Source organism: Stegodyphus dumicola, chromosome 4 (assembly GCF_044657685.1).
Source record: "Stegodyphus dumicola isolate Sdum_Otavi_A_Nest chromosome 4, ASM4465768v1".
In the NCBI taxonomy this organism is placed as follows: domain Eukaryota; kingdom Metazoa; phylum Arthropoda; class Arachnida; order Araneae; family Eresidae; genus Stegodyphus; species Stegodyphus dumicola.
Window position 1 is genome coordinate 153,467,401 of NC_140771.1, and position 12,094 is coordinate 153,479,494.

Sequence of the window (12,094 nt, forward strand, 5' to 3'; positions counted from 1 at the left end):
TTAGCGTAACTTAAGCTTATAATGCAATTTTTTTTTCAAAACTGATTTTTTACTCATAATTTTTTCACTTCATAAATAATAGCTGAAAATATTATGATACTGTTTTTATGAAACTCTGCGTGCTGTATCGTTATATACTTTTTTAGTGTGCATCCTAAAAGAAATTGTGTTTACACTTTTCTAATAATGGTATTCTAATTGAGTTACAGTATGTAAAAATGTCTCACAAACTTGTAATTATTCTTTGATTATCTGTTATTTTATTAAATATATTATGTATTAAATTATATTTCAAGCACTAGAAGAAAGTATATAATTTATCATAGTGCTGCTATTTTTGAAGTAATTCTCAGTTTTTTCAAGTAGCTGTTCTGAAAATTTTTAAAAATTTCCCTTATTTTCTATATTTAATTAATATTTGCGCAAGGTAATAATGATTTATTTTAGATATTGATAGCTCTTTAATCTGTAGGAAAAATAAAGCTAAGCCTATAATTAAAGTATTTATGTCATTTTTTTAAAACTAGTTTGGACGTGTTTGGATACCAACACATACATCTGTATATGTAAAAAATGAGTCTTGTTATATTTCCTGTATAATAACCTTGAAATCAACTAAATTATGAGGTTGCTTGACTTTAATTTTTGCATTGCATTATTAGTAATATATTTTGGTTTTATAAAATTTTAGATTAATTTAGTCTTTAAAATAAATGTTACAGGTTGAACGGGATCGAACGTCTTTATTGCAGCAAACTTTCAAAGAACTGAATAACCAGTATAACAGCAGTAACCGTCGCAGTAGTGCAGGTCAGCCTCCTTTAACAGTATCAAGAGTTAAAGTTACTTTTAAAGATGAACCCGGTGAAGGAAGTGGTGTAGCAAGAAGTTTTTACACTGCAATAGCAGAGGTAAAACTTTTTTCTTTAATTTCCTTTTTTTTTGGGGGGGGGAGGTTTAATGTGTACAGTGATAATGCCTGTATGAATAGGGATGGTGGTCCCCTCATATATTTAAGTTTTTTTAACCTCCACTATCCAGCACTGTGTTTTAAACCTCTCAATCGTAATTTCTCCTTCTTACTCATTTTTCAGATTTAATTCAATCTCTTCATATATCCTCCCTCCTATGAAATCACCTATTGTTGTCTTTTCTTGCATTGCACAATTTGCTAAACCTCTTTTAGTTCTTTGTCCCACTTTAATTAAATCTTGAGATATGTTATTAGAGGTTCCTAATGTCCTGTAAAAGTAAGGAAATGGACAATGGTTGGGTAAAATTTAAATTTTCTTTTAATATTACACAAAGAGGAATCATGTTGTCTCCCTGCTCTTTTCCCCAAATATCTCAATGGATCAGAATCCACTGAAGGAATCTTTCTGTTTTCCGTTACCTCAGAAAGTTTCATTTTACAAGATTGAACTTCGGCATGTTCATTATAGTTAGAATTGGTAAGTGATAAAATAGCAGCTTGTGAATTGATGTAAAATATAATATTTTGGTCTAGGCTATTTTTTAATTTATCAGTTGCAAATGTTATAGCTGCTATCTCTCCATCAAAATTGTCTCAGTATTTTCCAACAGGACAACTAATACTAGAATTACTTGAATAGGCTCCATCACCAGCATTTGTTATCATATTTTGTGCTGAACCATCTGTGTAAACTTGGAACCACTTATCAGAAGGCTACCTATAATGTATGGTGGATAGAGCAGCACTTTTTAAACTCATTCGGAGTGGAAAGGTGTTTGTTGACATTCCAAACAGGATTCAGATGATTTTACAGCTTTTCTAAATTTAAAATGCGAGTTTCAACTTCTACGAGAAAATCTGACGATCAGGTGTAGAAATATCATTAAGTATCGTAAAGATAGTTAAGAAGAAGAATCTGTGAGTCTTTTAGTCTTTCACTTGCTGGTCTATAGTAATTTAAAGAATTTTCTTTCCTTAAGATTATTTCAACAAGTTTCATGGCACTCCTTTGGCACCTTTCAATAAAAGGCTCCAAATCTGTCTGCAATTCCATAGTACCCATCACTTAAGTTCCAAGACTATTTTTCAGCTCCCTCATGCTGAAATCAGCATCAAAAAGCTTTTCAACATGTAATTTTGTCTTGTTTAGGTCTCAATTCATTTTTCTGAATTTCAATAATAGGTTTGAAAGTACTTATTTAGCATAGGCCTACAAAAGGCAATTCTGTGGTGCCTATTTTAAATCTCATTTCTTTTGAAGTTTTTGATTCTTTTCAGTTTCTTGATTGTTGTCTTTTAAAATCTCATCCTTCCCAAAAGTTTTTATGTGTAGAACGCGAATCATGAAATCTAGTTTGTGGAAAACCTGAAAGAATGTATGAAACAAATTTTCCTTATTCTCACTGTTAATGTTGAAGGATTGTTGAAAAATAAATCTTTTCAGTAATTATAATGTTTTTAATTGATTTTACTGTATATGTTATTCTGTAAGGAAACCTCCATTTTTGTAGGCGTGAAGAATACTGAAATAATTGAATCCGTGATAATCAGAATAAGTAATGCCTGTAAAATAGGTGATCATTGCCAAGATTTTTCAAATCTGTGAAATTTCAAAAATGAAATTTAAAAGAGGGAGAGAACTAAGTAAATATGTATACAGTACCCAATGCTTATTAAAATCACTTCTGTTCCAGATGTATTTGAGTTTAATAAATAGCAATTTGTATATTGTAAATCATGGTATTAAACTTTTCAAGTAAAACAATGACAGACAACTAATTCAGCAGTTAATCCTAAATTAATAATTGAAAATTAAACTATTTTGAAATTCATTGTTTAATTTTTTATTGTAATTATGTTCTTGATGAAATTATATTTCTTAAAACAACTGTTCTATCTGCGTTTGTTTCATTTTTTCTATAACACTTTTTCAATTACATTCTTAAATTTTGCAAAACTTCAAGTAACTTTTCTGACCTGCAACTTCCAGTTTAAGAGTGTTTCTTAGAATTTGCAGTGCTTTTAATGATGACAGCATGTCATCACTTTTTTCCTGTTTTCGCTGTCATTTTTTGCATTACTTTTACCACTTTCATAGCCAATATAAGCTGTGTCAATATTTATTTTACAAATGCCAAACATTATCACTTAAGCCATTAGTTTACAGGCTATCCAGTACTTTTTAATATTGTCCTCATACCAAGGAAGTGCAATATAAATATTTAAATTTTGAAAAATCATAGGCTGATTGGAGTCACACAAAATACACTTTGGGAAATCCACCACTCCAATTCTGTAAAGGTGGTCTTGCAAACAGTTATGTCCAGTCAGACGTTTAAATAGAACTAGTACTGTCTTTCTTGGAAAAACAGGAATGAAATTGTCTCTTCCACTAGAATCCTCCATCTCTTATCCATAGCAAGTTGAATTATATCCTGCTTAAGAATTTTCTTAAGAGTCAGGTTAACAAACAATTTAGTCATATGAAAAGAAAATGGTCAATTGATGCGTTGCATTATCAAAGTTCCATTCTTAGCGAGTATGTTAGCTTTTTCGTTTTCCCTAATTCCACAGTGGGCTGGAATCCATTGGAAAGGAATTCTGTGTGCCATTGCCTAAAGCAAAGGCCTACAGTCTAAGATCCTTTGGGAACCATTTAGGTTATTCAAAAGGGCTTCAAGTGCACTTTTGGAATCTGACTATATGACTGCCTTTACAAAAGAGTAGCTACGAATCAACAGTTGTTGAATAGCAACAGCAATAGCTTCAATTTCCCCCTAAAAGGCAGTAGTAGGAGGGTCCATTGGTAAAAAATTTGCTGTGAATACCTGTTTCAGCACCACACATTCTCTCTAACATAGAGCCATCAGTTTCGAAATGCAGCCACTCATTTGAAGATAGCAAACTCCAATAGTTTCTATTGCTATAGATCTTAACTATGAATCATTCATTTCATTTTTAACAACTCTTTGAATACAATCAAGATGTATATTGAAGTTTAAAAAGCCCTAGGGACAGTGGGAAGGAGGTAAAATTAGATAATCTCGCCTCAATTCCAAAGCATCATATTCTCTCTGAGCAGCCTGGATAAAGCCAATTTGAATTTATAAGATTTCTAGAAATTTCCTTTTTATAATTTCTCTAAAATCCAAAAATGGTAGTCAGGCAAACACACCAGCTTCTAGTATATTAGGATTATTTTTCTCTTAATACAATCATGAACAGGTTCTAAACTGGTAAAAGCTGCATTGCAAGAATAGGAGCAGATCTCACTGCTCCAGTAATTTTGCGTAATCCTTGGTTCTGGAAGATTTTGATGATGTAGACTACATTCTCTGGAGCCGTGATGAGAATCTTGCTATTAACTAATAACTGGTTGAAAATATAATTTGTAAGTAGTTGTCAGTTTCTCTGTCACAGCCCCACCTTGATCCTGCCAAACGTTTAAGACAGTCTTCTCATGATTTTATTTTCCAAATGTTCACATGTTTCTTCCAATTTAAGCATGGATCAAGGATGCAACCCAAAATTTAGTCGAATCATTATGTTGAACATCTACACCCTTATATGTCACCTTCGAGGTAAAAGGCTGTCTGTTCAGAGTGAAGATCTGGCACATGCTGTTATCCTGATTTACTGTCATACCATTTTTTAGACACCAGTATTTAAGCATTTTCCAGAGCACTATCAAGAGTCACATTTAAACCATCCTCCTTCTTTTTAGAAGCAGTATTCCAGATAACCAAATTATCAGATTCCAAATTATCAGGAAAATGAGCAGAATCCACCCACAGAGCCAGAGTGTTTGGTAAATCATTAATAAAAACATTAAAAAGAATTGGCTAATGACTGTTCCCTGCAGGAGGCGAGTTTCAGTCCATTTAAATCTAGAAATGTCACAGCCATATCTAACAGCAGAAAAACGCTGTGATAATTTCTTAATCCACAAAAACATCCTGCCATTTATTCCCAAGTTCTGTAATTTCTGAATAGTGTGTAGGCTCCATACTTTATCATAAGCTGATTCAAAATCTATAAATGTTGCCAGGACCGATAAGTGATTGTCTAAAGAATCCTAAATGGCTTGACTAACATAAGATACCTATTGGACAGTGGAGTGATATTGTCTGAATCCAGCTTGTTTAGGAGACAAAGGACTGTCACTCTCCAGAAACCAAGTTAGTCTAGAGACTATCATTTTTTCCATAATCTTTGATAAAACACTTGTGAATGCAATAGGTTGATAGCTTTTAATATTATCTGTAGGTTTATCCTTTTTCAAAACAGGGATAATAGTGGCTTTTTTCCCACATAGTGGGTACATAAGAGTTCCAGTTATGATTAAAAATAGATAGAAGGACTATTTGAGCATTATATCCTAGATGTTTAATAAACTCTAAATGTATATTATCTCTGGGCCTGGACTTTTCCCTATCTTTAGGAAATCAATAGCTTCTTCTAGTTCCAAAATGTCATATTCTGTATTAAAAATCTCCTGTCCAAATTCTGAAGTCCTGTGGAAGTCCTTGATCAATTTCTTCATCAGCTTTTGATCTCTCTTAAGCTCATCACTCAAACGCTAATTAGAAGCATACAAATTCATAAAAGTGTTAGAAATATCCTTGTTTAATTTTAAAGCCTTCCCTTTAAAAATGATTGGTACCATTGTGGAAAGGGAGTCGTCATGTTTCACTTTATTTACAAATTTAAAAACCTTAGCACCACTATCTTTACGATAGTCAGTATTATTTATAAAAATATTAAAACTCTTGTGCTTTGCTAAATTGATTTCTTTATGGAGAACTGTAGTACTCTTTCTCCTACATCTATGTATCCAATGTTTAGCCACTGCTGAAATAGTCTTATGAAAATACAAAAAGTAGGAATCTTGTTTTTTTTCTGTAGTTTGTTGGTCTACTAAAAATAAACTCCAATTCATCCTGGTAAGCCTTCCAAATGGCCTTCCTAAAATTCCACCTGTTGAATTCCACCTGTAAAACCTTTGTTGCATCATGTCCACTCTAGTAGACAAAAGTTTAAATTTATTTATTCCTCTGTAAATGCCTTAACAGATTTCATTCCTCTGTTTATTCATTATATATTATTAGAACTTTCAACTGTCAATCATAGATGGCTGTATAGCATCACTAAGTAAAGCATTGCTATTTGGAAAATAACTGCTACTTCTGTTTCCAAGTTAGTACAATTTCTGATAGTAAACATTATACAGTCAAAAGTCGTTAATTCGGACACCCATAATTCGGAATGATCTATAATCTGGACCTTAAAACTAAAAACTTTCTGCGCATGCGCCGCATTGACACATGCACATAGGCGTTTACGCATGCGCGCAAGACCTTTTACGACTGCGCATATGAGTGTGCGCAAGTGCAGAATACGTTTTCGTGTGCGCGTTTTATGTATAATGGACGTATAAGCTAAAATTATCTAATTATCTATTTCAGTTAATGTTGATGATTGCGTTGTTCCTTAATTTTCAAATTGGATCCGGCTTATTATTTTTTGCAGACTGTAAGAGCAATTTTATAAAAGTAAGCTTTCTATTATATCAAATAGAATTTCCGATATATATTTGTTAATATATAAAGGATCTAAAGCGAAAGTATGTTTTGAAATCTGAAATCTGTTTATGAATTTCACGCTGCTCGGCGGGGGGAACGCCACGGCGGGCGCGTAATGAATTGGAAGTTGATCTGTCAGCACTATCCTTATCTTCAGGGCAGATGTTTTTATTTTATTTGGCTTATAATTCCTTACCAAATGTAGTATTTCATCTCGATATGCTCCGTCTTTGATATGATTTAAAACAAGTTCCTCGTCATTATAATTCGCTTCCGATAGCGAAGAAAAGTGACAGAGGTTATTGAAAACAAAAAAATTTCGATTGACAAATTAGTCGGTGTTCTTGACAGAGCAATTATAGGACTTGAACAGCGGAACTTTGTAACTGAACAAGAAATTATGTCTGTTTAATAGAATTAAAGAGAAAGTATTATCACATGAAACGAAGCAAAACTTAAACAACTTACATTGAAAGAAATGTTTAATAAAGTAAACAAATAAATATTAAGCTTTTTCTTTTTGCAAATTTTGATACCCTTTAGATCATAATTGTTCTTTATTTCATAAATTACTGTTTCATATTTTTAATTTTAGAATTTCTGCATGCCATCTTACGAGATTTAAACTGATGATCTATAATCCGGAAAAATCGATAATCCGGAATCGCCGAAGTCCCGACGAGTCTGGATTAACGACTTTTGACTGTATAATATTGCTTACATTTTCTTATACTGCCATTTTTTATTCATAATTTGTAATTTTAGACATTTTATTTTAAATGTCAGTTTGAGAAAATTGTGAAGTGGATAGATAAAGATCTACAGAAAAGAGTGAATTGAAACCCAAATGTACTGCTTATCAAGCCAAACACTACTGGAAATGTTTATGTTTGGCAAGGAAAGAACATTTGACATTTGAATCCAATAGGTACAGGTTACAAAATCATAGCAAAAAATGAATTCAATCAGAATGGACGAAATGAAGGTATTTTGGGGGATCTGTATGTACATGTCAATTGTAGATTTACCATTTAGAAGATGGTAAAGATCACTGCAAACAAGGCAGGAAATGATTTCAAATGCAATGACTGTAAATCATTGGGAAGAGATTTGTGTGCATGTACATATATGCATGCTGTCCACTGTAGTGAACAAACTGTAGCAATTATTTAAAATGAAATTTGAATAATTTTATTATTATTATTATTATTATTATTACTGAAGTTATTTTAAGTAGAAAAAATGCAAACATTTTCGTTCAAGTTCTCTAGATTATTTGTATGCATCAAAGGGTTAAAATAATACTATTGTTTAGAAGTTTTTTCCTTAACTTGGAATGAAATAACAATAATGTGATGGCCAGAGCCAGGATCATAAATTATTTCTCTGTTTGCCTCATCTGCTAAGTTGCTTGAAAGTTAAATCAGGATTAGTACTACTTCCATTATAGTGGAGGTAAATAGGAGTGTCAGAATTTCTGTAGATTATGTGCATCTAAATCTTTACATAAAATTATTTTAATAGAAAATTGAATGTTATCAAAATTTAACTGAGAATTGCCTGGTGGGGTATAACAGTTAAAAATTTTAAAATGGCTCTGATAAATCCAAACATAGACTCGGACCATCTTGGCTACATTAAGTCAATATTCTGAATTGGAACATATTCTAAAAATGAATTTTCATAATTTCTGTCACTAAGATCTGAAGATTAGCTATAATTTGCAATTCCTCTGAGGCTTCTTTTGCATAAAAGCTACATTCTCTAAAATAGTTTTAAACTGATTTTAAAAGATTAATCCACTACACTGATTTTAACCCTTTGCACTCGGGGCCTTTTTTGCGCGGTACACCAGCAACTCGAGCCATTTCGCAGTCTTTTTGACGCATTTCTTACCAGTAACTTAAAATCATAACACACACAAATTAATTTGTAATTTTTTTTTATTTTAACATTTTATGTATCTTTACACCTTTATAAACATAATTTCTTAAATATTAAGGTCTGTAATTTTTCTTTGTGTGTTATTTCGTGGAACAATTCCCAAGACACATGCCTGGCTTGTCGGTGCAAGTATTACAATAATATGCCGTTTGATGCCTTTTTCTGGGTTCATTTTTCTGAGAACAGGCTTTGTGATAGATAAGAAAAGATAAGATTTCAGATAAAATAATCTTATGACTATTTAAAGGGGTATAATCTTACACTTCCTAAGATTGTGCAGAAAGAGTGTAGAAACCCGCTTCAAAGAAACTAAACGTAGACAGTTATTGCTGCACATTGAGTTTTCCGCATCAAACCAAGTGGTGAGCTAGAGTCACCTCTCGAGTTCCGACATCAAATCACGTGGTGAGTAAGAGTCACCCCTCGAGCTGCAGCATCAAATCCCATGGTGAGTAAGAGTCACCTCTCTAGTGAAAAGGGCTTCTATCAGAGATATCTATCGACTTACTTATCTCGTTTGCATTTTCACAAAATTCAAATTTTTTCATCATTTACTGAACATCTTTTCTGTAATGACATTTCAAAGCTTTTATAACATCCTAAAATCAAAAGCTGAATAGTAGAAGTTGATTTTGCAGGAATAGGCATTAATATTTTTTGAAAAGGTATCAGAAGTGTAGGTGCTACACAGTTATCTGATTAGTAAAGCTGTTTTTCCGCTATTCAGTTCCCTGTTCATTTTAAAAAAGAAAGAATATAAAAAAGAGACAATACTACTAAAATTCTTGACTCCTTTCAAACATCCAGGTGTTCTGCTTTTGTCAAAAACCAGTGCTGTCTTCTTAATTTTTTGGGTTTGTATTGCACATTAATAACACAGTAACTTATTCCTTCAATTTCTTAATCAACTGTTTCACTTTTAAATATTAATGTACATTCTGGCAGTGTTCTGTAAGACAATCTAGTTTCATCTGTATTACAAATTTTAAATGGCTTGTATTCATTTAGCAGTCCAAGTGGAACATCTTTTATTCAGATCTTCTTTCCCACCATGCAGTTTCTGATAAACAATGTTGGATTTCTTTCTTTCCTGCTTGTGAGCCATCTATTAGTTGACACAAAAGTCTAATATGGCACTTTAGCAAATTAGTGAAAAAGGTTTAAAAACAGTTTTATGGCTTGAAACGATTTTAGGGAAACAGTTACGTTAAATGTGGAAACTACAAATGCTTTGATGGGTACAAGTAGGATATTTTCACATTCAAGTATCAGACTTTTGCCAAGCCGAGTTTAATAAGTGGCAGATATGAGTGTAATAAACAGCGTTTAGTATGTATTTGGTTTCGTTCTTGGAAATTTAAACATACACTCTACAACAACAGCAACAATAACAAAGCAATCCCCCCCAAAAAAAAACAATGCCTCAAGAAGGTGTCTGATGAAGACAAAAATTGGTGGATAGGAAGATTATGTACAGAATAGAAAATTATTCAGATTTCAGAAGAATTGAATGATTTATAGTCACAAAGTAATGAGCTCAGTAAGGTGTTGACCCACCTCTAGCCTGGAAGCACGCTGCCACACGGCGTGGCATAAACTGATAAAGCTTCTCGATGGTCTCCTGCGGTATTTCTTGCTAGATTTGCTTCAGTTGTTGGGCTAAGTCATCAACATATCCTGGTAGATGCAGTTACCTTTCCACCATATTCCAGACATGCTCGATGGGAGAGATATCTGCCGATCTGGCTGGCCAAGGAAGTATTTGACAAGCTGTAAGACAGTTCATAGCAGCACGTCTATGTTATGTCATCTGTCATTATCTTGCTGAAAAATAAGGCCAGAGTGCTGCGAAAGCAATGGTAGCAAAACAGGTCACAGAATGTCATCGATGTAATGGCATGCTGTAAGTGTGCCTCTACTGGCGACCAAAGAAGTCTGGCTATCAAGGGAAATGGCACCACAACTCCTGGTTGGAGGCCTGTGTGGCATGCAATATTGAAAGCAGGATCGGCACACAGCTCTGGTCGTCTCTGGACACATCTTCCATGATCGTCACCGCATAGTTGGAAACGGGATTTTGCTCTTATCAGCCGACTATACGCCCCCAGTCAGCATCATTCCAACCTGATCAAACTAAGCACCATTGTAATCTGGCTAGACAGTGTGCAGACATGAATGGTAAGTGGCGTAATGGTTGGTATGAGTGTAGATTTTGCTCTTATCAGCCGTCTGTATATGGTCATGGTAGACACTTGTGTACTGGTCGCACGTCTGATGGTTGATAGCGATGAATCAGACGCTGTGACAGCTTATCTGACAATCACTCTGTCTTCCCAATCTGTTGTGGCCCTAGGTCGACTGCTACCATCATGGTGCTGAAATCTGCCATGACATTTTTTAATCGCCGCATCGCGTCGACTCATATGATGAGCGATTCTCTGATTTGCCCAACCTGCCTGCGGTTAGGCATTTTTTCAGGTGCTGAAAGGTATCCTAAATCGGAATGCAACAGAAATTTTTAAAAACAGCTCCTTATATACATCTGCTTGATGGACACCAAATTTTATCACTAAATTTTAATCTCTAGCGAGCTTCATCATCCAGCTTATCGTATGACTGAAGTAGATCTTGAACATCACCTTTTTCAATTTTATAACAATCTTAGTTATGTTACTGATAACACAAATTTTTTCAAATCCTTTGAAATCATTTGCACAGTATGGAATAATCTTTTTTTCATGCTGCTGTCATGTTGCTAGATGTTACTTCACTGCGTGCTTCCTTAATATTCACGTAACACTCGATGATTTGCAATTTTTGATACAGATTGCCATCCAGATTTCTGTGAATGTTATAACTTCATCTCCTTCATTCTATCTTATAAAGTTCTTCATACGTAATATGCTTTAAAAGACGCAATTACACCTTAATCCATTGCCAAACACTGGAAGGAGTATTTAGTGATAAATGAATAATTTTTACATTTTTGCACAAATCATTTAGTGTTGCTGAATGACTAGATGCATTGTGTTATTATTGCCTATCAATATTTTTAGGCCTCAAGACAAAAGTAGTTTTTAAACCCAGAATCAAAAGACCAACTAGATTATGCTCTTTCAAGCTCAAATCTTTGTCTCTTTGATGCTCAAAGGCATGACATATCTATTTGCTCAGAATCATCACTTTACTCATAGAAGAGGTAAAAAGAAACATGCCTTGGAGCAGGATCTTGACATCACCATGCTGGCTGACTTTGGTCGAGAAGAGCAAACCTTGTTTATACCTATTCTCAGAAATAGTTTTTGTAATCTAGGTTTTTCTGTTGGATCACCATTAAACAAGGAGAAAATTTTTATCCAAACTTCTGAATGGGAGAGGATTTTATGAAAGATTGCCATGTAATAAGAATTTTACACACTGCTTTGAAACTTTGTAACCAAGCTGTGGTTTTTTTTTTTTTTTTTTTTTTCCTAAAAATATTTTAATGGGTATTTTCTCCCATAGTATTCCTATTTCATCAGGTTTAAAATATCTGAACATTGGCATAATTTAATTCTTCAATGATCTGTTGCAATTCACCTAGAAAACTAGGTGC

General features: G+C 33.5%; 1 protein-coding gene across 3 annotated transcripts in view; it reads left to right on the forward strand.

Annotated features, from left to right (window-relative positions):
• hyd (E3 ubiquitin-protein ligase hyd) overlaps positions 1-12,094 on the forward strand; it is a 260,665-nt gene that overhangs the window by 214,981 nt on the left and 33,590 nt on the right. For all 3 annotated transcript variants that reach the window (XM_085815614.1, XM_085815615.1, XM_085815616.1), the window contains one exon: positions 723-911. In XM_085815614.1, the coding sequence (XP_085671740.1) occupies positions 723-911 (189 nt within the window). The remainder of the gene's footprint in view (positions 1-722; positions 912-12,094) is intronic.